This window comes from Nelusetta ayraudi, unplaced genomic scaffold (assembly GCF_046127955.1).
Source record: "Nelusetta ayraudi isolate G7.1 ecotype Tasmania unplaced genomic scaffold, CSIRO-AGI_Nayr_v1 ptg000061l, whole genome shotgun sequence".
Lineage (NCBI taxonomy): Eukaryota > Metazoa > Chordata > Actinopteri > Tetraodontiformes > Monacanthidae > Nelusetta > Nelusetta ayraudi.
Window position 1 is genome coordinate 766,370 of NW_027466111.1, and position 27,953 is coordinate 794,322.

The 27,953-nt window shown below is 44.8% G+C and overlaps 1 protein-coding gene across 14 annotated transcripts; it reads right to left on the reverse strand.

Annotated features, from left to right (window-relative positions):
* Positions 1-27,953, reverse strand: LOC142897833 (butyrophilin subfamily 2 member A1-like). 14 transcript variants are annotated; one of them, XM_076040440.1, is made up of 11 exons: positions 27,800-27,953; positions 26,918-27,286; positions 26,526-26,825; positions 25,861-25,944; positions 25,690-25,737; positions 11,585-11,635; positions 2,751-2,804; positions 2,601-2,648; positions 2,405-2,467; positions 2,088-2,138; positions 1-1,946 (listed from the first exon to the last, which is right to left on the reverse strand). In XM_076040440.1, the coding sequence occupies exons 1-11, from the start codon at positions 27,852-27,854 to the stop codon at positions 1,207-1,209; spliced, it is 1,863 nt and encodes a 620-aa protein (XP_075896555.1). In that variant the 5' UTR covers positions 27,855-27,953; the 3' UTR covers positions 1-1,206. The 14 variants fall into 14 exon arrangements, with proteins under 14 accessions (XP_075896555.1, XP_075896557.1, XP_075896556.1 ...); XM_076040442.1 differs by lacking the exon at positions 2,751-2,804 and adding an exon at positions 25,443-25,493 and having other exon boundaries at positions 27,800-27,951; XM_076040441.1 differs by lacking the exons at positions 25,690-25,737; positions 25,861-25,944; positions 26,526-26,825; positions 26,918-27,286; positions 27,800-27,953 and adding exons at positions 11,820-11,867; positions 11,991-12,074; positions 13,468-13,767; positions 13,860-14,228; positions 19,937-20,040.

Below are 27,953 nucleotides of genomic sequence, written 5' to 3' on the forward strand. Positions count from 1 at the left end.
GGTGAAGAAGACTTTATTTTGAAAAGCCTGAATACAATCAAACAGAAGCTCCCGCACACTGTTCAGCTCTCCGTCTCTTTTTATTAACACAACGTTTCTGTTGACAGACCTTCGTCAGGTATTACACATGACATACTTGCATACATCTATATATATATGTATATATATATGGTCATGTGGTAGGTGCAGTTCACGGTTCAGAAGGCTGGAGGCTCAACATTGCTGTTGTTAACAACTTGTTAAAAATGACTACAGTTCATCATCCAATATTGTGGTTAGTACATCAAAGTACATCAAAGTGACAACAACAACCCTCCGGCTGTGCTGAGAATTCTGCTGTGCTTTGTAAAAAGCCTGACCATAAATCACTTGATCCAGGAGAGTCATGATTCAATTGCTCTGAAGATGGTCCAAACAGTTCAATGCAGAATTCAGAGACTGAATGAGGAGAACACTGGAAAGTCATCAAAATTTCCAATCTTTCTGTTTTGCCTTCATTTCTATTTGTTCCAGTCTGACACCAGAACAAAGAAGCTCGGTTATTTTCCACTAGCTGTGTTCAACAAGAAGTCAAATTTGCATTTTACATTTACATTGAAACTATGTTTCTGTGCAGTTATTTTATTTTCATTTTTTATGAATGCAGTAAGCAATGAGTATTAAAAACATCATCTTAAAGTAATGACTAAAAATACAGACTTGGAATATAACGATCATTATGTATTATAGTGACTATTAGTAAGATGTTAGTATGGTAGCAGTGATAAAAAAATATATATATATTTTTTCTACATCCATCCATTGTTCTTCTGAGCACCAAGTGCTGCACTCAGGGCTGCATGAGTCGAATGTTTCGAGGATTCTTCAGAATGACAAACAGCTGCATCACAGAAGCCGTGTACAAAAAGCATTCAGGTGAGTTTTAGTTAGAAGTGGATGGAGAAGAAGCTGGAGGGAGGGCCTACTAAGCTGCATTCATTTGGAATTCATCTGATGAATTCTTTCAAGCTATAAGGAGGACAATAGAAGGAATGATTGCAATCTTCTACTCTTCTTCTACTCAACACACTTTCACTGTTTTACCGTTTGAATCTACAAACCTTTGGAGAACAAATGTTGTAGCTGCTGTTGATTAAAGTCACATTTACAGTAATTTTCATGTAATAAGGGACAGATGACCAACAGGGTGGATTCAATGTTGGCTCTTCACCGTTTTCTTCTGGTTTTGAAGCCTCTGAACAATTTTCCCTTTTTATGCCTCTGCTCCATTTTCTCTGGTGTTGATGTATCTTCATCATTCTTCTCTGGTTTCAATGTCGGCTCTTCACCTTCTTTCTCTTGTTCATTGACTCTGTTGTCAACATCAGCTCCATCAGGACCTTTGGTAGAATTCATCACACTTGCTGATGTTGACAGGAAGTCAGTTTTATCTCTGTGTATTAGCCTCATTGATGATTGGTCTCCTAATCCTGGATTGAAAAGTGGATACAGTTCACCTCCATTGTCTACAGTTAAACTACCAATGAGACTTTTCTCTTCCACATTATAGAAGGAAAGTTCTCTAGTGTCACAATCCAAATACACACCAATTGTCTCTGGTCTGGTTGGTTTAGGAAGTAACTCATGTGGTTCTGTGTTGAACTGAAAGTGCTCAGAGGAAGAGGACAGGAACCAGAAACCATTTGATACACTTGGATCATAATCGTCCCACTGGGGAATGGCAGTTTTCTGAGTAACACCCAACCACCAGGACTTCTTAACTTCAGCACCAGGGTCCTTCATAGAAACCTCCCAGTAGTGTTGTCCAGAGGTAAAGCCAGTTGCTCCAGTGAGGGCTGTGAGACAGGTCACCTTTGTTAGAGTTGTCTTCTGAGTTACTCTCACGTTACAGAGGTCATCAGACAAAGTGAGGTGTGGATTTAATGTCCAGGCAATTTTAACGTTCTCTGTCGACAAAGAAAAACAAGATTTACACAGAGAAAAATGGACTGGTGGGATAAAGAAAAGTTGCGTGATAACAAAAATCATCAGGGTGATGATGTCATAATGAGAATCAACTTCAGTAAATGAAAGACATAACTGCTTACCAAAGGAATCCTGCACTTTTGATTCATCTGCTGCCTCCATGGTGTTCTTATCTGTGGTTCAGAGTCACAAATAAGAAAAAGTTTTGCAACAAAAAAATTATTTTAATTTCCAGAACTACAGCAACACTTTCTGTCAAAGCCACAATTAAATCCCTCATGAGTTGACTTCTGTCTTCTCTGCTTTGTGGCCAATTATTCGTTTTTCATATTTAGGAATGAAAGATTTAAAATTATACTTCAAAACATAAAATGTATTTGGCCAATCACAATATCACGATCCCTTGGAATTCATATGAAATCAAAACAAAGCTGCTCACCAAAGAGTTTCTTCTCTTCTCGCTCAACCGTTTCAGCCTCAGTGGTTTCACTTTCTGAAGCATCTGGGTGAGGGAGAGGAAAACATCCTGTTATCATATCACCAGACTGACATCAAATTATACTTTAACACATAAACTACCTTTGGCCAATTATAATATAACAATAACTTGGAATCAATATAAAACCAAAACTCACCATAATATTTCACTTTCATTTCATCGTTGGTTTCACTTCCTGAATTTTCTGAGGGGAAAACATCATTCAGAGTACTTTTCATAAAAAATCTGTGATATTTTAATATTGGTTTCGAGGAATAAGGAACAGGACTGAGGCAAAGATGCTCACCTGATTGATGGTCAGCAGGGTGACTCTCTCCTAGTAAAGGCTGCTCTGTCCCTTCTTCACAACAACAACAACAACAACAACAGGAGCTGAATTGACTGCTTTGACTCATTCAAAGTACTTTTCTTTCCTGCTGCTGCTTGAAACTTAACACACAGGATCACAAGAAAAAACCTCCAATCATAACAAACGGTGCAATGTTTGACTGATGTGTGGGAATAAAACACGCACTCCTTTTTACCTCCACTGCATTGATGCTCTTCAACCTTCCTTTCACAGCTGAATATCTCTGAAACAGAAGAGGATTTGAGATCACTGCTTACAAAGAGAAACTCATTTGTCATCTGAGCACACAGTGGAATTTTTGGGGAACTTTCTAACAATAGAAATATGATGTCCAATCAGGGTTCACCTCTCTTCTTGAACCACAACAGGCCAAGTGCAGCCAGGATGGCGATGAGCAGCACAGTGAAGGCCACCCATCCACTCCCTCCAGCTATGGATTAAACAGTGTTTATTTAACAGAGACAACACAACTACCTTGCAGAGTTTATCACACATGCTTATTTGCTCTGCTTTGTGCGCGAGCGATCCGCGTCAAGCTGGACAGGAAGTTACAAAAAAAAACCCTGCGAAATCAGGTACATTTTCAAAATAAAAGCCATTTTCAAAGTTTAAAAATTTCAAAATAAAATATTGTGATCGACAAATGCGATCATATTTGTGTACGATATTTTTGTCAGTATGTAAACAGAGTGCGAGAGAGATGAAAATAAACAAACAAACAGAGTGGGCTCGCTACAGGCCGATTTCTGGTAAGAAATACTTTACATCATGGAGTTAAAACTGCCTTGAAATGCAAAATAACTGCTGCAATTAATCGCAGTTCACTATGAAGATTCTGTGATTAATCGCAATTAAAAAATTAATCATTTGACAGCATTATTTTCAACAGGTGCCATTAAATGTCTGCGTGTTGCTATGACGTGAGAATGTTTCCACAATAATTGCATATCATTCCACACGTAGAGGCAACAGAATGCAGTTAGCTTCTCACTGGGAAAAGGAAATTCAGACCTGAACACTGGTCTCCGTGCTGGGATGAGGTTGCCAGATACACACTGGCCTCCTTGGCCTCTCCACCATCCACACCCACTGAGCAGGAGATCTTTGAGGAGCTGGAGACCAGAAGCCAGCTGTGGACTGACACCAGACCTGAGGAGTCTCTGCTGTGTTTCAGACTTATTGCTGTCAGAGCCTCTTTAGAGTCCCTCCACTGCAGCCTGGGTTCTGGATACCAGCCTCCAGACTCACAGCTGACATTCACTGTGTTGTCATCTCTCCACACTGCTGACAGAAGTGCGGGACTTCCAGTTTCTGGGTGGCAGCGGTGGAGAAAGAGGAAGGTCAGAAGATGTTTGACTTCAAGGCAGCAGGATACTTGTGTTTGTTCCCCTCGCAGTACTCACTGTAAACAGCCAGGGTGATCACTGACTGGTCAAAGTCCTGATCACCTCTCACATAACATCTGTAGTCTGCTGCATCGTCCACAGTGACATTCACCAGTCGGAGGCTCAGGTCACCTGATGCCAGCCCACCTGACGCTGCGTCCTTGGTGCCGAATGAAACCCGGCCCTCATACGGTGTGTTCTGGCCTGCATACACTACTCTGCTCTCCTTGTACACCATGATGAGGGACTCATCATGATCATTGAGGGTCCACTGGATCTCAAGGCCCTCAGCACTTTGTGGTGGATCCAGCCAGCAGGGTAGCGTGGTTGAATGTCCAGTCTGGACTGGGACCAAGGACCTGACTGAAACCTTGATGCCATGTCCAGCTGTGAAAAGGCATCTGGTGAGTTCTGTGCATGCTAAGATAAACTTTATTCCAGACTCAGGTCCATATTATATCAAAAAGAAGAAAAGAAATAAGGACAAAAAGACAGATATACATCACAACACAACAAGTGAGTTCAAAACACATACAGACTTCTATAGCAGTGCTTCCAGAGGTAGGACACTTGGAGCAGGCACCGTCAGGACCATATTATAAAAAAAATAATAAAATCATCACTTCTAACACAATTAAAATATCACAGTCGTTTAGAGATTGACAATATCGATTCTATACGTCAGCAGAGTTTGTTTGTCCTCGCGACCCTTCAATAGTAACTCGCGGGCGGACCCCACAAGTAGCGTACAAGTAGCGGGCGGGAAAAAAAGAGACTTACTTGGAGCTGCGCCACACAAGCAGGGCAGAAGCGCCACAAAGCAGGTGAGAATCATTGCTGGAGGAACAACAGTGTGGAGTTGACCAAGAGAATCCCAGACAGTTAACGGCTGCGGTTCCGTCTGTCCAGAGACACACACACACACACACACACACACACACACACACACACACACACACACACACACACACACACACACACACACACACAGGGAATTCTTTGTGCTTTTTGCGGCGTGGCTGCACTTTCACTTTCACTTTCACACCCACTCGCTGCCTCGTATCTGGGTGTTTACGTAAAGGCAGCAGACGATGCATTCAGAATACAGAATTAATATCGCATTGACTCGAACGTGTCGAGCTGAACGTACCTCCGTCGACAGCCGAGACGTGAACCGCTTCACTGGTCGTGTTCACTGCCCGCGTGAACTCGCGAACACACACACACACACACACACACACACACACAGACGAAAAGAATGACGAGGTGTGGCGCTGACCTGAGGTTGACCGTGTGTATCAAAAGCAGGGCAGCAGAACGAACGGAGCCACTCATAAAACAAATGAGTGCCGGGATCAATCAAACGGGCTCGGCAGGAACGTTAGATCGCCTCCTCGTCGAACCGCTTCGACAGTTCCCCTCTGTGTGCAGTTCTTCCAGGTCCGTGCACTGCAGTCCAGCCGACCAACTTGGCAGAGACTCTCACTTTGTTTGCCCCGTGGACACCAGGCATTACGGTAATGGCTCTCACTCCGTGGCTAAAAGAGACAGGATCGCCTTTCTCCGGACTTGACCTCAGATGAATGCTTCAGGAAAGTTCCTTGTTGTCATCCAGTGGTTCCACTGCAGCCTGGCAGTCAAGCACCCCAGGAGACGCGCCAGAGATTTCCCACAGGAGCTTCTGGAATGTTCTGGTTCGCACAAATACGGAGCTGGGATTGACATACGGATGGATGATCGTTGTCCAGCAGGCGTGACAGTGACCCGTTCACCAGTAGAAAGAAAGAAAGAAAGAAAGAAAGAAAGAAAGAAAGAAAGAAAGAAAGATGGAAAGAAAGAAAGAAAGAAAGATGGAAAGAGAACTTTTTGGCTGTCCTACTTTGACCAAGAGAATCCCAGACAGTTAACGGCACTTTTTGCTAGCTCCGTGTACACCAGGTATTACGGTAATCACTGTACTCAATGGGGAAACTCGACAAGAGAGGCCAGACCCCTCTCAAACTAGATAGAAACGCTATTCTCTGTACTTGGTTTAAAATGAACATGATTGGAGATGTCCCAATTGTCACTCCATCATTCCACTCCAGGGTGCTAGTGCACCACGCCAGGAACCCCCTCAATGAATTTCAGCAAGTGCTGATGTAGTTTTTCAGAATAAAGCTCATCCAAAAATGTACATTTTTTTTATGTTTATTATTCTTGATTTCAGATTAATTTTTTTGGAGAATTCCTAATTGTCACTCCATCATTCCACTTCAGGGTGCTAGTGCACCACCCCAGGAACACTACTCTCACTTTCTGTTTACGGTAATCGCTTTAACTCAATGGCTAAAAGAGACAGGATCACCTTTCTCCGGACTTGACTTCAGATGAATGCTTCAGGAAAGTTCCTTGTTGTCATCCAGTGGTTCCACTGCAGCCTGGCAGTCAAGCACCCCCAGGAGACGCGCCAGAGATTTCCCACAGGAGCTTCTGGAATGTTCTGGTTCGCACAAATACGGAGCTGGGATTGACATACGGATGGATGTTCGTTGTCCAGCAGGCGTGACAGTGACCCGTTCACCAGTAGAAAGAAAGAAAGAAAGAAAGAAAGAAAGAAAGAAAGAAAGAAAGATGGAAAGAAAGAAAGAAAGAAAGATGGAAAGAGAACTTTTTGGCTGTCCTACTTTGACCAAGAGAATCCCAGACAGTTAACGGCACTTTTTGCTAGCTCCGTGTACACCAGGTATTACGGTAATCACTGTACTCAATGGGGAAACTCGACAAGAGAGGCCAGACCCCTCTCAAACTAGATAGAAACGCTATTCTCTGTACTTGGTTTAAAATGAACATGATTGGAGATGTCCCAATTGTCACTCCATCATTCCACTCCAGGGTGCTAGTGCACCACGCCAGGAACCCCCTCAATGAATTTCAGCAAGTGCTGATGTAGTTTTTCAGAATAAAGCTCATCCAAAAATGTACATTTTTTTTATGTTTATTATTCTTGATTTCAGATTAATTTTTTTGGAGAATTCCTAATTGTCACTCCATCATTCCACTTCAGGGTGCTAGTGCACCACCCCAGGAACACTACTCTCACTTTCTGTTTACGGTAATCGCTTTAACTCAATGGCTAAAAGAGACAGGATCACCTTTCTCCGGACTTGACTTCAGATGAATGCTTCAGGAAAGTTCCTTGTTGTCATCCAGTGGTTCCACTGCAGCCTGGCAGTCAAGCACCCCCAGGAGACGCGCCAGAGATTTCCCACAGGAGCTTCTGGAATGTTCTGGTTCGCACAAATACGGAGCTGGGATTGACATACGGATGGATGTTCGTTGTCCAGCAGGCGTGACAGTGACCCGTTCACCAGTAGAAAGAAAGAAAGAAAGAAAGAAAGAAAGAAAGAAAGAAAGAAAGATGGAAAGAAAGAAAGAAAGAAAGATGGAAAGAGAACTTTTTGGCTGTCCTACTTTGACCAAGAGAATCCCAGACAGTTAACGGCACTTTTTGCTAGCTCCGTGTACACCAGGTATTACGGTAATCACTGTACTCAATGGGGAAACTCGACAAGAGAGGCCAGACCCCTCTCAAACTAGATAGAAACGCTATTCTCTGTACTTGGTTTAAAATGAACATGATTGGAGATGTCCCAATTGTCACTCCATCATTCCACTCCAGGGTGCTAGTGCACCACGCCAGGAACCCCCTCAATGAATTTCAGCAAGTGCTGATGTAGTTTTTCAGAATAAAGCTCATCCAAAAATGTACATTTTTTTATGTTTATTATTCTTGATTTCAGATTAATTTTTTTGGAGAATTCCTAATTGTCACTCCATCATTCCACTTCAGGGTGCTAGTGCACCACCCCAGGAACACTACTCTCACTTTCTGTTTACGGTAATCGCTTTAACTCAATGGCTAAAAGAGACAGGATCACCTTTCTCCGGACTTGACTTCAGATGAATGCTTCAGGAAAGTTCCTTGTTGTCATCCAGTGGTTCCACTGCAGCCTGGCAGTCAAGCACCCCCAGGAGACGCGCCAGAGATTTCCCACAGGAGCTTCTGGAATGTTCTGGTTCGCACAAATACGGAGCTGGGATTGACATACGGATGGATGTTCGTTGTCCAGCAGGCGTGACAGTGACCCGTTCACCAGTAGAAAGAAAGAAAGAGAACTTTTTGGCTGTCCTACTTCACACCCAATGCCAACAGTGAAGCTTGGAGGTGGAAACATCATGGGGTGGGGTTGTTCCCAGGGGCGGCGCTTGCGGACAGGCAAGCCAGGCAGTTGCTTGGGGCCCCGGCCACTAGGGGGGGGGGGGGGGGCCCTAGGGCTGCCAAAATGTACATCACAGCAACGACAACAATGCGCAATTTGCAATGACATGACACCGCCCCGTCTGACCTTCAGCCTGCACCTGAACACGCACCGCGAGACAAGCGAGTTTGCAAACTTGCCCAAACTTGCTTCTGCAGACAACACGAAGAAGGAGTTCTGGTGGGAAATAGCGCCGAAGTCCCGCGGACCCGCGGAAGTATCTTCGCGACTCTGTCTCTCCATGCGATGCAGGCAAACTACCGTCGCGATCGACCGGCAGATCGCGTCATTTATGACTGCCTCACGCGGGCTGGAAAGGGACACAAAGCGGGCCAGATGTGGCCCGCGGGCCGTACTTTGCCCAGGTCTGCTGTAGGGGCTAACACAGCTAACTAAGGTAACAATTAAGCCATGATGAATCCTATGAAGGCAGGCAGACTGACAGTCAAAGAATAATAATAATAGCCTAATGATAATAATCCTAATAAATTGCTTGAATGAAAAGCTATACATTTTTTATTTCATCTGACAATATTTATTTCCACTATTTTATTTCCACCATTTAAATGTTTTATATTGTATATTGTGGCATTTTTTTCTTTTGATTTGACCTGAACTATTCTATTTACTCAGGTTAGCATTTTTTGATATTTAAAGTTCAGATAATTTGCATTGCACTTTTGTAATAAAGAAAAGTTCATATTTTATATATGTATATATGTATATATATATATATTATGGGCTTTCTGTGACCTCTTGTGGTCCTTGGACCTCACTTTGAGAACCACACATGTATTCATTCATTCATTCATTTTCTGTACCTGCTTATTCCCGAGCTCAGGGTCCTGGGGGTCTGCTGGAGCCTCTCCCAGCTGTCTTAGGGCAAAGGCAGGGCGACACCCTGGACAAATCGCCAGTTCATCGCAGGGCCACATACAGTCAAACAGCCATTCGCACTCACATACACACCTACGGACAATTTAGAATGTTCAATTGAGCTCACATGCATGTTTTCCAAAAAACGTGGGACTGTGGGCCCACAGTCCCATTTGAGAAATATGAGAAATTTCAGACTCACTTATTTCTGGGAAATTTGAGAAATTTATCTCAAATGTCCCGGAAATTGTGCGTTTAGTTGTGTAAAAATCTATTTTATCAACGTGCACTGGTAAGGTGGGGCCCCAAGGTAACTCCTTGCTTGGAGCCCCAAGAGACCCTAGCATCGCCTCTGGTTCTTCCTCATCTCGTGGTCCTGGCAGACTTCATGTCATTGAAGCAGCAATGAATGGAGAACTAAAGAAAAGTGTTCACCAGAGGGCGCCAAAGACTATTCAAGATTGAAAGACAACCTGTGCGGAGGAATGGACCAACATCACACCTGAGCAGAGTGGGTGAGGAGTTCTCCATACAAGAAGCTGGAAGCTGTCACTGCAAACAAAGGCTTCTCCACCAAGAACTGAATGAGTCTCAGCTAGCGCTCAATACTTTCCCCTGTGTAAACAATGATTATGTGGAACTGAGAAGAAGCCAGCAGGAGGAAGAACTGAGGTTGAAAAGTTGGGAAAATTCATTCAGAGAAGAAACATCTATTTACCACTCTTTGGCTATAGGAAGGCAATAAAGGGAACCAAAGCCGTGCCACAGCAGAAATGTTGAGTCACTGTTTGACAAAGAAATGAGCTCATCAAATATTCAACAATGTTGAACTGGATAACATCACAACACAATCACAAGTTAGGCGGCAGTTAGCTTAGCAACAGTTCAAAACAAAAGATGGATTGTGCTTCATTTCATTCTCTGTTGGAGCATCCATGTACTTCAGTGCTTTGGACTGATATAGATTCAAACCTTTATTAATGTGAGTACTGGGTGCTTTTCTTCCATAAAAATACATTGGGAAATAGAACCACGACAACAAAAAGACGAAATTGACGTTTTCTATATCAACACTTTGAGGTGAATCATGGTGAATCTAGAACCACAAACCAGTTGACAAATGTTACCATCAGTGTAGCTGCTGATTAAAGTCACAGTTACAGTGATAATTCCTGCTGTAGGACTGTTTTCATGTAATAAGGGACAGATGACCAACAGGGTGGATTTAATGTCGTCTCTTCACCGTTTTCCTCTGGTTTTGAAGCCTAGGCCCCATTTTCCCTTTTTATGCCTCTGCTCCATTTTCTCTGGTGTTGATGTCTCTTCCTCATTCTTCTCTGGTTTCAATGTCGGCTCTTCACCTTCTTTCTCTTGTTCATTGACTCTGTTGTCAACATCAGCTCCATCAGGACCTTTGGTAGAATTCATCACACTTGCTGATGTTGACAGGAAGTCAGTTTTATCTCTGTGTATTAGCCTCATTGATGATTGGTCTCCTAATCCTGGATTGAAAAGTGGATACAGTTTACGTCCATCGTCTACAGTTAAACTACCAATGAGACTTTTCTCTTCCACATTATAGAAGGAAAGTTCTCCAGTGCCACAATCCAAATACACACCAACTGTCTTTGGTCTGGATGTGACAGGAAGCATCACCTTTGGTTCTGTGTTGAACTGAAAGTGCTCAGAGGAAGAGGACAGGAACCAGAAACCATTTGATACACTTGGATCTAAATTGTCCCACTGGGGAATGGTAGTTTTACGAGTAACACCCAACCACCAGGACTTCTTAACTTCAGCACCAGGGTCCTTCATAGAAACCTCCCAGTAGTGTTGTCCAGAGGTAAAGCCAGTTGCTCCAGTGAGGGCTGTGAGACAGGTCACCTTTGTTAGAGTTGTCTTCTCAGATTCTCTCACTTTACAGACGTCAACAGAAAAACTGAGATGTGGATTTAATGTCCAGGCAAATTTAACGTTCTCTGTCGAAAAAGAAAAAACAGATTTACACAGAGAAAAACATGGGCTGGTGGGATAAAAAAAAAGGTCTAAGTGATAACAAAAATCATCAGGGTGATGATGTCATAATAATGAGAATCAATTGAAGTAAATGACAGACATCATTCAAAGTACTTTTCATAAAAAATCTGTGATATTCTAATATTGGTTTAGCTTTAGAAAGAATCAACAGGACTGAGGCAAAGATGCTCACCTGATTGATGGTTAGCAGGGTGACTCTCTCCTAGTAAAGGCTGCTCTGTCCCTGGCCGACACACAACAACAACAACAACAACAACAACAACAACAACAGGAGCTGAATTGACTGCTTTGACTCATTCAAAGTACTTTTCTATTTCTTATATTGCTTTAAACGAAACATTCAGAATCATAACAAACAGTGCAATGTTTGACTGATGTGTGGGAATAAAACACGCACTCCTTTTTACCTCCACTGCATTGATTCTCTTCAACCTTCCTTTCACAGCTGAATATCTCTGAAACAGAAGAGGATTTGAGATCACTGCTTACAAAGAGAAACTCATTTGTCATCTGAGCACACAGTGGAATTTTTGGGGAACTTTCTAACAATAGAAATATGATGTCCAATCAGGGTTCACCTCTCTTCTTGAACCACCACAGGCCAAGTGCAGCCAGGTTGGCGATGAGCAGCACAGTGAAGGCCGCCCATCCACTCCCTCCAGCTATGGATTAAACAGTGTTTATTTAACAGAGACAACACAACTACCTTGCAGAGTTTATCACACATGCTTATTTTCAACTAGGGCTGTCAGCGTTAACGCATTCATCGCGATTAAATACAATCCATGACGCGTTATTTTTATTTTTAGCGCATTTCAGACATGAGGTCGGGTTAGCATTGGACGTTGAAGTACCGCGAAGCGGCGCGGAACAGAGCCGCCTTCTGGCGCCCCTTGTTAACCGATGGTATCGTTCACACCAGGCTGGACGTGCCAGGCAGCGATCGTTTGCTCTGCTCTGTGCGCGAGCGATCCGCGTCAAGCTAGACAGGAAGTTGCACAAAAAAACACAAGAAATTCTGTAAATTTTCAAAATAAAATCAATTTCAAAATAAAATGCCACGATTGACAAATGCGATCATATTTGTGTACGGTATATTTTTTAGTATGTAAACAGAGTGCGAGAGAGATGAAAACAAACAAACAGAGTGGGCTCGCTGCGGGGCGGGGGTGGGGTTTTGAGGGTCTAAACACACAAACAAACAGGGAAAGAGTGAGAGAGGCAGAGAGGAGTTGTTGTCAAGTCAAGATGGACGATGTGAAATTGATCATGATGAAAAACAATAGCTCTGAATAGCTGCGTTTACATGGACACAAATAATCGGAATAAAGACCCAATCAGATTAAAAATTCTTCATGCAAACACGCCAATCTCAAGATTCTGATCCGATCCGGTCCGTTCGGAACTAAATTTTATTCCAAACGAGAGAGGTGGTTTATGCCGATCATTATTCTGAATGGCGTCCATGTACACAACCATTCGGATCCTGTCTCGGACTATCTCCACTGCGCATGTGTGCTACGTCTGCGTGACGCGTTTCCGCTTTAGCGGCAGCCGGTCATTTTTTTAAGGCTTAGATCGGATTGGAGAAATGTGCGCATGTAAACATAGCTAATGGGAGCAAACAACAGCTGAACAGAAGCGCTTGTGGACCGTTGTGGAGAAATGTGCGTCTGGTGTGAACAGGAGGGCTGCGGCTCGCGCGCAATTTTTGTGGGTGCGTCCGGTGTGAACCCGCCGTAAGCCTTGTTTCCTTTTACTAACCCACAGTCAGCGCCCCTGGCTCATTTCTGGTAAGAAATACTTTACATCATGGAGTTAAAACTGCCTTGAAATGCAAAATAACTGCTGCAATTAATCGCAGTTCACTATGAAGATTCTGTGATTAATCGCAATTAAAAAATTAATCATTTGACAGCATTATTTTCAACAGGTGCCATTAAATGTCTGCGTGTTGCTATGACGTGAGAATGTTTCCACAATAATTGCATATCATTCCACACGTAGAGGCAACAGAATGCAGTTAGCTTCTCACTGGGAAAAGGAAATTCAGACCTGAACACTGGTCACCGTGCTGGGATGAGGTTGCCAGATACACACTGGCCTCCTTGGCCTCTCCACCATCCACACCCACTGAGCAGGAGATCTTTGAGGAGCTGGAGACCAGAAGCCAGCTGTGGACTGACACCAGACCTGAGGAGTCTCTGCTGTGTTTCAGACTTATTGCTGTCAGAGCCTCTTTAGAGTCCCTCCACTGCAGCCTGGGTTCTGGATACCAGCCTCCAGACTCACAGCTGACATTCACTGTGTTGTCATCTCTCCACACTGCTGACAGAAGTGCGGGACTTCCAGTTTCTGGGTGGCAGCGGTGGAGAAAGAGGAAGGTCAGAAGATGTTTGACTTCAAGGCAGCAGGATACTTGTGTTTGTTCCCCTCGCAGTACTCACTGTAAACAGCCAGGGTGATCACTGACTGGTCAAAGTCCTGATCACCTCTCACATAACATCTGTAGTCTGCTGCATCGTCCACAGTGACATTCACCAGTCGGAGGCTCAGGTCACCTGATGCCAGCCCACCTGACGCTGCGTCCTTGGTGCCGAATGAAACCCGGCCCTCATACGGTGTGTTCTGGCCTGCATACACTATTCTGCTCTCCTTGTACACCATGATGAGGGACTCATCTTGATCATTGAGGGTCCACTGGATCTCAAGGCCCTCAGCACTTTGTGGTGGATCCAGCCAGCAGGGTAGCGTGGTTGAATGTCCAGTCTGGACTGGGACCAAGGACCCGACTGAAACCTTGATGCCATGTCCAGCTGTGAAAAGGCATCTGGTGAGTTCTCAGCATGCTAAGATAAACTTTATTCCAGACTCAGGTCCATATTATATCAAAAAGAAGAAAAGAAATAAGGACAAAAAGACAGATATACATCACAACACAACAAGTGAGTTCAAAACACATACAGACTTCTATAGCAGTGCTTCCAGAGGTAGGACACTTGGAGCAGGCACCGTCAGGACCATATTGACTCCATTCTTGGACTGGCTAAGTCAACATATAAAACTGTACATAAACCAAGTAATCTTGACATCATCAGTACACTTAAGTTTTCATGCAAGCATGTTGGCTTGTATATAGAGTTTGCAGCACTGACGCTGGATGTCATCCTCATCATCATCATCATCATCATCATCATCCTCATCATCACCATCATCATCATCATCATCATCCTCATCCTCATCCTCATCATCACCATCATCATCATCATCATCATCATCATCCTCATCATCATCATCATCCTCATCATCACCATCATCATCATCATCATCATCCTCATCCTCATCCTCATCATCACCATCATCATCATCATCATCATCATCATCATCATCCTCATCATCACCATCATCATCATCATCATCATCCTCATCATCATCACCATCATCATCATCCTCATCATCCTCATCATCCTCATCCTCATCCTCATCATCATCATCCTCATCATCACCATCATCATCATCATCATCATCATCCTCATCCTCATCATCACCATCATCCTCATCCTCATCCTCATCATCATCATCCTCATCATCACCATCATCATCATCATCCTCATCATCACCATCATCATCATCATCATCATCCTCATCCTCATCCTCATCATCACCATCATCATCATCATCATCCTCATCCTCATCATCATCATCATCATCATCCTCATCATCACCATCATCATCCTCATCATCATCATCATCATCATCATCATCATCATCATCCTCATCCTCATCATCATCCTCATCATCACCATCATCATCCTCATCATCCTCATAATCCTCATCATCATCCTCATCATCACCATCATCATCCTCATCATCATCATCATCCTCATCATCATCCTCATCATCATCATCATCATCCTCATCATCACCATCATCCTCATCATCATCACCATCATCATCATCCTCATCATCCTCATCATCCTCATCACCATCATCATCACCATCATCATCATCACCATCATCATCATCATCCTCATCATCATCATCATCACCATCATCACCATCATCATCATCATCCTCATCATCATCATCATCATCACCATCATCATCATCACCATCATCATCATCATCACCATCACCATCATCATCATCATCATCACCATCATCCTCATCATCATCACCATCATCCTCATCATCATCATCATCATCATCATCACCATCATCATCATCACCATCATCATCATCATCATCATCATCATCATCATCATCACCATCATCATCACCATCATCATCATCATCATCATCATCATCATCACCATCATCATCATCATCATCATCATCACCATCATCATCATCATCATCACCATCACCATCATCCTCATCATCATCACCATCATCCTCATCATCACCCTCATCCTCACCATCATCCATCACCATCTATAGTTATCCACGCTGGATAGCTTACCAGTTTTCTCTTTGACACCAGCTACTAACACCACAGAGAGTATGGAGTTTGGTAATAGCCCACGCACCAAGGCTCTCAACACTAAGACTCTGCTGCTAGCATATTTTAGGTCAGGAGTCACCAACTTTTTTGGCGCTGAGAGCTATGAGCAACAGCATGCGAATGCGGACGCTCTTTCTCGGAGACCAACTGAACCTGAGCCTGCTGCCCCAGCTCGGCACCAACGAGGCTCTGCCACTCACATGAATGTCATAGAATTAGAGCAGGAATTAGACAGGCCCCTCCCAGTTCCCCCTGGAACTCAGCAGCCCGAGGGACCCGAGCGGGCTGCTGAGGCCTCCGCCAGGGGACAGTGTGGTGACAGGAACGCTGTTCCGGAGGAGATGGTGTCGCAGAGCTGCAGCAGGCTGATCCTGACACCGGCAGAGCGCTGGACTGGTTGGGAAGAACTGGTTCCCGGCCTCCTCGGGCTCAGATGAGAGGTCAACCTCGGGGTTACGTAAGTTGTGGGCCGAGTTCCCTCGTCTGTCTGTGGTGAATGGGCTCCTCTGTAGAACTGTGCTGTCTCCAACCATGGGGGATGCTGTATGCCAGGTGGTGGCATGTATGTTATGACCACCCTGGACCTGGTCTTAACATGTGGCCTGTCCACTAGTGTGTCCTCTGTTGTTGACCTGGCTGTTTCTGACCACTATTGTGTGTATTTTAGCTTCACCAGTTTTAATGATCAGGAAGCCCCGGGGAGAACGGTGAGGAAACGCTACTTTACTTCCAAAGTGGCTGCAAATTTTATTGAAATTTTAAAGAGCGCCGCTGCTGAGATTTGACCCGCGCCCTGTGATTTTATTGTTGACAATTTTAACAGAAAACTGAAATCAACATTGGACTCTGTGGCTCCAGTTGTGAACAGAGAAGGTGGAGAAAAAGTAAACTAACAGTCCATTACGAAATATTTCGTCATCTCCTCAAATCTTACAATAAAACCGTCAAACAGGCAAGAATCTCCCATTTCTCCGACCTCATTACAAATAATAATAAAAACCCTCGATTTCTTTTCTCCACCTTCAATTCTTTGAATCAATACAAAATTAATAATAATTTAATAAAAATGTAATAAGGGCACACCAACAGATGCCCTCTGTGAGGACTTTGCAGACCACTTCGTGGGTACATTAGGTCCAGTATTTTAACTCATCAAAACATTTTTACACATCTGGACACCTGCTGGAGTTTTCTCCCAAGTGAAGCCCACTGCCTGCCTTTTAGACCCCATTCCCACATCACTCTTAAAGTTCACTTCGTGGCTTCTTTGAGGAGCAGGTTCTATATATTGTCAGTTGCTCTCTTCAGACGGGTGTTTTCCCTGCTGCTTTTAGAACGGTGGTGGCGAGGCCCCGTTTGAAGAGGAGCAACTTGGATCCAAACATTTAAAGAACTACCGACCTGTTTAAGACCTACCGACCTGGTTAAGAACTACCAACCTGGTTAAGAACTACCGGCCTGTTTAAGAACGACCGACCTGTTTAAGAACTACCGGCCTGTTTAAGAACGACCGAAGATGCTCAATGATTTCAGGTATAACGCAGACTCTCAGAAGCTGGCAGTCTTGGTGCTACTGGATCTAAGCGCTGCTTTTGATACAGTAGATCACCACATTTTATTAAATAGACTCAGAAACCTGGTGGGCTTGTCAGGTACTGTTTTTAACTGGTTTGGTTCTTAGCTCACAGATCCATGTTTCTTTGTCAGTATGGATACGTGCTCCTCCAGAATGCGTGAAATTAGATGTGGGGTCCCCCAAGGGTCAATTTTAGGTCCGGTTCTTTTTAATCTGTACATGCTTCCCTTGGGGGACATCGTCAGGAAACACGGCATCGGCTTCCACAGCTATGCTGATGATACACCAATGTACATCGCCGTGTCTCCTGATGACACGGGGCCAATTGATGCCCTTTTTAACTGTATTTTAGATATCAAATCATGGATGGCAGAGAATTTCCTACAGCTCAACCAGGACAAAACTCAGGTTTTAGTGATTGGTCCTGAAGGCCGGAGAGAGGAACTTTGACCAAAACTACGGGATTTTAAACCCTCGCAATATGTAAAGAATCTGGCCGTTGTTATTGATTCTGAGCTCACCTTTGTCCCACACATATAAAATATTACAAAGATAGGTTTTTACCATCTAAAGAATATAGCCAGAGTCCGCCCACTCCTCTCTCAGGCCAACACGGAGGTGCTAATGCATGCTTTTATTTCCTGTAGACTAGATTATTGCAACGCCCTGCTCTCTGCTCTTCCAGAAAACAGTGTTTACAGTCTACAAATACTACACAACTCAGCCGCCCGTGTGCTGACTAGGACCAGAGGACGGGAACACAGGACAGCGGTTTTAAAGTCGCTGCATTGGCTCCCCGTCCACTTCAGGATTGATTCTAAGCTTCTCTTATTAGTTTTTAAATGTCTTAATGGTCTTGGCCCAGCTTATCTATCTGACCTGCTTTATCTGACCTGAGGTCTTTTGGCACCGGCCTGTTAACTGTTCCACGAGTCAGAACAAAAACCCACGGTGAGGCTGCGTTCAGCCGTTACGGCCCTACTCGGTGGAACAGCCTGCCAGAGAACCTCAGGGCCGCACAGACTGTTGAGACTGGCTCAGGACCTTTTTAACCTGCCCATAGGGGCGCTGTTTTGGTCGTGTGCGTGGTTGTGTCACGTGTAGGTGGGGTGACTCTCGCTTCTCTGGGCTCCTGACCGCCCTCACGCCCCCCCAGTAAAACTCTGCTGTCAGAGGGTCTGTTAGATATACATATGTCTCTCTCTCTCTCTCCCTCCCTCTCTCTCTCTCTCTCTCCCCCCCTCTCTCTCTCTCTCTCTCTCTCCCTCCCCTTCCCTCTCTCGCTCTCTCCCCCCTCTCTCTCTCTCTCCCTCACTCTCCCTCCCTCCCTTCTCTCTCTCTCCCCCTCCCTCTCTCCCCCCTCTCCCTCTCTCTCCCCTGTCTCTTTCTCTCCCCCTCTCTCTCTCCCCCTCCCCCCCTCTCTGTCTCCCCCCTCTGTCTCCCCCCCTCCCTCTCTCTTTCTCTCCCCTCTCTCTTTCTCTCCCCCTCTCTCTCTGCCTCCCCCCCCCTCTCCCTCTCTCTCCCCTGTCTCTTTCTCTCCCCCTCTCTCCCCCCCCCTCTCCCCTCTCTCTTTCTCTCCCCCCCTCACTCTCCCCCCCTCTCTCCCCTCTCTCTTTCTCTCCCCCCTCTCCCCTCTCTCTTTCTCTCCCCCTCTCTCTCTCCCTCTCCCCCCCCTCTCTCTTTCTCTCCCCTCTCTCTTTCTCTCCCCCTCCCCCCTCCCTCTCTCTTTCTCTCCCCTCTCTCTTTCTCTCCCCCTCTCTCTCTCCCTCTCCCCCCCCCTCTCCCCCTCTCTCCCCCCTCTCTCTCCCCCTCCCTCTCTCCCCTGTCTCTTTCTCTCCCCCTCTCTCTCTCCCCCTCCCCCCCTCTCTGTCTCCCCCCCTCCCTCTCTCTTTCTCTCCCCTCTCTCTTTCTCTCCCCCTCTCTCTCTCCCTCTCCCCCCCCCTCTCCCTCTCTCTCCCCTGTCTCTTTCTCTCCCCCTCTCTCTCCCCCCCCTCTCCCCTCTCTCTTTCTCTCCCCTCTCTCTCTCCCTCACTCTCTCCTTATGCCACTGCTCGTTTTATATTAAATTTTAACTGTCTTTTAACATTAACTGTGATTGTTTAATAAAGATATTTTCTGCGCACCTGGAACACTGACTCGCGTCTGGAGGTTAATGAACCTAAGTGCCTTGACCCTGCATTACTGGTAGTTTAATTCCCAGGGTGGCGTTGCCCGGTTTAGTTCTATGCAGTACCGCTCACACAACTTCTATGAAGGTAAATGAGGGTCATTGCCAAAAATGAATCCACACACAGAATTTATTCAACGACTCGTTTAGAGATTGACAATATCGATTCTATACGTCAGCAGAGTTTGTTTGTCCTCGCGACCCTTCAATAGTAACTCGCGGGCGGACCCCACAAGTAGCGTAATGTTGGAAACGGGCGGGACAAAAAGAAACTTACTTGGAGCTGCGCCACACAAGCAGGGCAGAAGCGCCACAAAGCAGGTGAGAATCATTGCTGGAGGAACAACAGTGTGGAGTTGACCAAGAGAATCCCAGACAGTTAACGGCACTTTTTGCTAGCTCCGTGTACACCAGGTATTACGGTAATCACTGTACTCAATGGGGAAACTCGACAAGAGAGGCCAGACCCCTCTCAAACTAGATAGAAACGCTATTCTCTGTACTTGGTTTAAAATGAACATGATTGGAGATGTCCCAATTGTCACTCCATCATTCCACTCCAGGGTGCTAGTGCACCACGCCAGGAACCCCCTCAATGAATTTCAGCAAGTGCTGATGTAGTTTTTCAGAATAAAGCTCATCCAAAAATGTACATTTTTTTATGTTTATTATTCTTGATTTCAGATTAAATTTTTTGGAGAATTCCTAATTGTCACTCCATCATTCCACTTCAGGGTGCTAGTGCACCACCCCAGGAACACTACTCTCACTTTCTGTTTACGGTAATCGCTTTAACTCAATGGCTAAAAGAGACAGGATCGCCTTTCTCCGGACTTGACTTCAGATGAATGCTTCAAGAAAGAAGAAGGTGCCGTTGAAAGAACACCTTAAATATTAAAAATTTGCTTGCAGAACCATGTCATTTTGGGGATAAAAATGAAGAAAGAAAAGCAGAACTGAACTGAAGTGATTTAATTTTGATTTCACATTATTTTGTGGACTACAGAAAGAGCTGCCTTTTTGTCCTTTTTTGTGTGCTGAAAAAACTGAACTGCTGTGAAGTCCTTGGTTGTGTTTTGTGACATATTTTTAAAGATTGAAGTATTACTTGGTTATATTTGTTTAAGAGACTGATTGATGTCCTCAAGTCCATAAATAATTATTAATTAAAAGTATTATTATTATTACCACTCGGTTGTTGTTGTTTCTTTCTTTCTTTGTGCAGACTGTACTAACATGAAATCAGCACCATGACCAGATGTGATCCAGATGTGATCCAGTGGAAACATTCCATCCAAAATAGACAAGCATTCCTGAGTGATTAACTAACAGTAGTGGGAGGTGAGGTAACAACAGGAAGGTGAAGAAGACTTTATTTTGAAAAGCCTGAACACAATCAAACAGAAGCTCCCGCACACTGTTCAGCTCTCCGTCTCTTTTTATTAACACAACGTTTCTGTTGACAGACCTTCGTCAGGTATTACACATGGCACACTTGCATACATCTACATATATATATATATATATATATATATATATGGTCATGTGGTAGGTGCAGTTAGCGAATCAGAAGGCTGGAGGCTCAACATTGCTGTTCTATTTGTTCCAGTCTGACACCAGAACAAAGAAGCTCGGTTATTTTCCACTAGCTGTGTTCAACAAGAAGTCAAATTTGCATTTTACATTTACATTGAAACTATGTTTCTGTGCAGTTATTTTATTTTCATTTTTTATGAATGCAGTAAGCAATGAGTATTAAAAACATCATCTTAAAGTAATGACTAAAAATACAGACTTGGAATATAACGATCATTATGTATTATAGTGACTATTAGTAAGATGTTAGTATGGTAGCAGTGATAAAAAAATATATATATATTTTTTCTACATCCATCCATTGTTCTTCTGAGCACCAAGTGCTGCACTCAGGGCTGCATGAGTCGAATGTTTCGAGGATTCTTCAGAATGACAAACAGCTGCATCACAGAAGCCGTGTACAAAAAGCATTCAGGTGAGTTTTAGTTAGAAGTGGATGGAGAAGAAGCTGGAGGGAGGGCCTACTAAGCTGCATTCATTTGGAATTCATCTGATGAATTCTTTCAAGCTATAAGGAGGACAATAGAAGGAATGATTGCAATCTTCTACTCTTCTTCTACTCAACACACTTTCACTGTTTTACCGTTTGAATCTACAAACCTTTGGAGAACAAATGTTGTAGCTGCTGTTGATTAAAGTCACATTTACAGTAATTTTCATGTAATAAGGGACAGATGACCAACAGGGTGGATTCAATGTTGGCTCTTCACCGTTTTCCTCTGGTTTTGAAGCCTCTGAACAATTTTCCCTTTTTAGGCCTCTGCTCAATTTTCTCTGGTGTTGACGTATCTTCACCATTCTTCTCTGGTGTTGACGTATCTTCACCATTCTTCTCTGGTGTTGATGTATCTTCACCATTCTTCTCTGGTGTTGACGTATCTTCCTCATTCTTCTCTGGTGTTGACGTATCTTCACCATTCTTCTCTGGTGTTGACGTATCTTCATCATTCTTCTCTGGTTTCAATGTCGGCTCTTCACCTTCTTTCTCTTGTTCATTGACTCTGTTGTCAACATCAGCTCCATCAGGACCTTTGGTAGAATTCATCACACTTGCTGATGTTGACAGGAAGTCAGTTTTATCTCTGTGTATTAGCCTCATTGATGATTGGTCTCCTAATCCTGGATTGAAAAGTGGATACAGTTCACCTCCATTGTCTACAGTTAAACTACCAATGAGACTTTTCTCTTCCACATTATAGAAGGAAAGTTCTCCAGTGCCACAATCCAAATACACACCAATTGTCTCTGGTCTGGTTGGTTTAGGAAGTAACTCATGTGGTTCTGTGTTGAACTGAAAGTGCTTAGAGGAAGAGGACAGGAACCAGAAACCATTTGATACACTTGGATCTAAATTGTCCCACTGGGGAATGGTAGTTTTACGAGTAACACCCAACCACCAGGACTTCTTAACTTCAGCACCAGGGTCCTTCATAGAAACCTCCCAGTAGTGTTGTCCAGAGGTAAAGCCAGTTGCTCCAGTGAGGGCTGTGAGACAGGTCACCTTTGTTAGAGTTGTCTTCTCAGATTCTCTCACTTTACAGACGTCAACAGAAAAACTGAGATGTGGATTTAATGTCCAGGCAAATTTAACGTTCTCTGTCGAAAAAGAAAAAACAGATTTACACAGAGAAAAACATGGGCTGGTGGGATAAAAAAAAAGGTCTAAGTGATAACAAAAATCATCAGGGTGATGATGTCATAATAATGCGAATCAATTGAAGTAAATGACAGACATAACTGCTTACCAAAGGAATCCTGCACTTTTGATACATCTGCTGCCTCCATGGTGTTCTTATCTGTGGTTCAGAGTCACAAATTAGAAAAAAATGTCTCCCAAGAACATTGATTTTAATTTCCAGAACTACAGCAACACTTTCTTTCAAAGCCACAATTAAATCCCTTAATGAGTTGACTTCTGTGCTCTCTGCTTTGTGGCCAATTATTCTTTTTCTTCCACTGTTTGTTCAGGATTCAGACTATACACAGTATTTGCCTGCCAAGGTCAGCATGGTCAGCAGCTTAGGTGGAAATATAATGAGTTCATATTTAGGAATGAAAGGTTTACAATTATACTTCAAAACATAACATGTATTTGGCCAATCACAATATCACAATCACTTGGAATTCATATGAAATCAAAACAAAGCTGCTCACCAAAGAGTTTCTCTTTCCGTTCAGTGGTTTTACTTCCTGAATCTTCTGGGTGAGGGAGAGAAAAATGTCCTGTTATCATATTAACCAGACTGACCTATCACATTCTGCTAAAGATTTGCATTTTCTTCCTGGAGGACAGAAACAAACAGAGACGGTTGAATCCACGGACTTCACGTGTGAAACGCACTATAACCTGATGTGTGTCTGGAAATGTTTTCCCAGCAATGAGCGCCTCAGTGATAGAGCAATCCAACTGCATTCTGGCATAGCCAGTGTCACTGTCTCTGCTTAGTGGAGGGTGATCACAGAGAAAGTGAACCGTCTTCCTGTCTCCACACCCACAGCTGCTGTCTGGCGACTTGTGTGCCATTTGAACAGACATCGGTTTGATTCTGCCAATTGGAGGACGATCAGCAGATTGAACCCAGAGTCTTGAGTCTGTGTCAGCAGTAGCAGTAGCAGCAGCAGGTCCGGCTATCGCACAGTGAGACGTCGACAAATCTGTCGTCCTTGCCGCCACATTTGTCCGAGGGGCGGAGCGCTAGATTGTCTGCGTTGATCCGCCCTCTTCCTGCTCTGTTTGGTGACACGCAGAGTGGAACTCATTTGGTGAAGCGGGACGTCGATGTGGGAAAGAAATTCGCCAGTGTTTCTATGGTGTATCAGAGGAAAAACACGACGTGATGGATGCTGAGATTCAGACCATGCTAGAAAATGGGATTGCTGAGCCGTCTGCTGACACAGTGGTGAGTTTTGGGTGGAGAAATTCACCGGCGACGTTCCAGTGGTGAATGAACTTGGTGGTGCCTGGGTTGGAGGGACGCGCTGCGGGTCGCGGGGGCAGCGGCCTCAGCAGAGACGCCCAGACCTCCCTGGCCCCAGTCACCTCCTGCAGCTCATCCGGCGGGACCCCAAGGCGTTCCCAGGCCAGCCGGGAGACATAGTCCCTGCAGCGTGTCCTGGGTCTTCCCCGAGGCCTCCTCCTGGTGGGACATGCCTGGAACTCCTGCCCAGGGAGGCGTCCAGGAGGTGTCCGGAACAGATGTCCGAGCCACCTCAGCTGGCTCCTCACCATGCGGAGGAGCAGCGGCTCTGCTCCGAGCTCCTCCTGGGTGACCCAGCTCCTCACCCTGAGCTCCTCAGCCTGAGCTCCTCACCCTGAGCTCCTCAGCCTGAGCTCCTCACCCTGAGCTCCTCACCCTGAGCTCCTCACCCTGAGCTCCTCAGCCTGAGCTCCTCAGCCTGTGCTCCTCACCCTGAGTTCCTCACCCTGAGCTCCTCAGCCTGAGCTCCTCACCCTGAGCTCCTCCCCCTGTCCCTCAGGGTGCTCTAGCACAGCCACCCTGCGGAGGAAACTCATTTGGGCCGCTTGTATTCGCGATCTTGTTCTTTCGGTCACTGCCCAAAGCTCCTGACCATAGGTGAGGGTGGGAACGTAGATCGACCGGTAAATCGAGAGCTTCGCCTTTGGGCTCAGCTCCTTCTTCACCACGACGGACCGGTACAGCGACAGCATCACTGCAGACGCTGCACCGAGCCGCCCGTCGATCTCACGCTCCGTCCTCCCCTCACTGGTGAACAAGACCCCGAGATACTGGAAGTCCTCCACCTGAGGCGGGATCTCTCCACCGTATAAGTAACCTGCATCATGTAATGCCTCAGTGCTTGTAGTCCTCTCTTTAGTAGTGTTTCGGGGGGGGCTGTAGCGATGTTCCTTTGGGAACCTCTCTCTTATTGGGGGGTACGACGGCCCCGCCCTCTCTGTCAGGCAGGTTGCTGCCGCTCGTTCTGTCTTCCAGGTTCCATCAGGCAGATGTGCTGCACCTGCATCCAGACACGCCTACACTACTGATTACTGACACTGGTCTTTTGCCTTGGTTCCTTGTTTTTTGTCCCAATAAATATGAACCTCGTCTCCCCTCCCATTTCTTTCCTTGGTTGCAACATTTCGAGCCGGGTTGTAACCATATAAATAAAAACATTGGAGTGTTCAAATCTCAAAGAATCAACAGGACTGAGGCAAAGATGCTCACCTGATTGATGGTCAGCAGGGTGACTCTCTCCTAGTAAAGGCTGCTCTGTCCCTTCTTCACAACAACAACAACAACAACAACAACAACAACAGGAGCTGAATTGACTGCTTTGACTCATTCAAAGTACTTTTCTTTCCTGCTGCTGCTTGAAACTTAACACACAGGATCACAAGAAAAAACCTCCAATCATAACAAACGGTGCAATGTTTGACTGATGTGTGGGAATAAAACACGCACTCCTTTTTACCTCCGTTGCGTCCATGCTCTTCAACCTTCCTTTCACAGCTGAATATCTCTGAAACAGAAGAGGATTTGAGATCACTGCTTACAAAGAGAAACTCATTTGTCATCTGAGCACACAGTGGAATTTTTGGGGAACTTTCTAACAATAGAAATATGATGTCCAATCAGGGTTCACCTCTCTTCTTGAACCACAACAGGCCAAGTGCAGCCAGGATGGCGATGAGCAGCACAGTGAAGGCCGCCCATCCACTCCCTCCAGCTATGGATTAAACAGTGTTTATTTAACAGAGACAACACAACTACCTTGCAGAGTTTATCACACATGCTTATTTGCTCTGCTTTGTGCGCGAGCGATCCGCGTCAAGCTGGACAGGAAGTTACAAAAAAAAACCCTGCGAAATCAGGTACATTTTCAAAATAAAAGCCATTTTCAAAGTTTAAAAATTTCAAAATAAAATATTGTGATCGACAAATGCGATCATATTTGTGTACGATATTTTTGTCAGTATGTAAACAGAGTGCGAGAGAGATGAAAATAAACAAACAAACAGAGTGGGCTCGCTACAGGCCGATTTCTGGTAAGAAATACTTTACATCATGGAGTTAAAACTGCCTTGAAATGCAAAATAACTGCTGCAATTAATCGCAGTTCACTATGAAGATTCTGTGATTAATCGCAATTAAAAAATTAATCATTTGACAGCATTATTTTCAACAGGTGCCATTAAATGTCTGCGTGTTGCTATGACGTGAGAATGTTTCCACAATAATTGCATATCATTCCACACGTAGAGGCAACAGAATGCAGTTAGCTTCTCACTGGGAAAAGGAAATTCAGACCTGAACACTGGTCACTGTGCTGGGATGAGGTTGCCAGATACACACTGGCCTCCTTGGCCTCTCCAACATCCACACCCACTGAGCAGGAGATCTTTGAGGAGCTGGAGACCAGAAGCCAGCTGTGGACTGACACCAGACCTGAGGAGTCTCTGCTGTGTTTCAGACTTATTGCTGTCAGAGCCTCTTTAGAGTCCCTCCACTGCAGCCTGGGTTCTGGATACCAGCCTCCAGACTCACAGCTGACATTCACTGTGTTGTCATCTCTCCACACTGCTGACAGAAGTGCGGGACTTCCAGTTTCTGGGTGGCAGCGGTGGAGAAAGAGGAAGGTCAGAAGATGTTTGACTTCAAGGCAGCAGGATACTTGTGTTTGTTCCCCTCGCAGTACTCACTGTAAACAGCCAGGGTGATCACTGACTGGTCAAAGTCCTGATCACCTCTCACATAACATCTGTAGTCTGCTGCATCGTCCACAGTGACATTCACCAGTCGGAGGCTCAGGTCACCTGATGCCAGCCCACCTGACGCTGCGTCCTTGGTGCCGAATGAAACCCGGCCCTCATACGGTGTGTTCTGGCCTGCATACACTACTCTGCTCTCCTTGTACACCATGATGAGGGACTCATCATGATCATTGAGGGTCCACTGGATCTCAAGGCCCTCAGCACTTTGTGGTGGATCCAGCCAGCAGGGTAGCGTGGTTGATTGTCCAGTCTGGACTGGGACCAAGGACCCGACTGAAACCTTGATGCCATGTCCAGCTGTGAAAAGACATCTGGTGAGTTCTGTGCATGCTAACAGAGTCACACATCCCTGAAACCTCTTCAATAGAAGAAGAAGAAAAAGAAGAAGAAGAAGAAGAAGAAGAAGAAGAAGAATACATAATTGAGATGATGTATTTATGTCCCACAGGAATAATAGTGGTGAGGCCACAGGAAGTCTTTTAGTCTTTTACCCAAATCTGCTGCATTTTATGCTGAACATGTAATCGATCCCTTTTAAATAATAATAATCATGATATTTTAAAAAACAACAATCAAAATGTGAATCAGGTTTAGTGCCAAACATCTATAAATCCACACAGAATTTATTCAATGACTCGTTTTCAGTCTCACGGTTGAGATTCATCTCCACATTTTCAGAAGTTTGCATTCATATCTTGATTCTATACGTCAGCAGAGTTTGTTTGTCCTCGCGACCCTTCAATAGTAACTCGCGGGCGGACCCCACAAGTAGCGTAATGTTGGAAACGGGCGGGGGAAAAAGAGACTTACTTGGAGCTGCGCCACACAAGCAGGGCAGAAGCGCCACAAAGCAGGTGAGAATCATTGCTGGAGGAACAACAGTGTGGAGTTGACCAAGAGAATCCCAGACAGTTAACGGTCTGTCCTGTGACACACAGACTCACAAGATACTGTAAACTTCTTT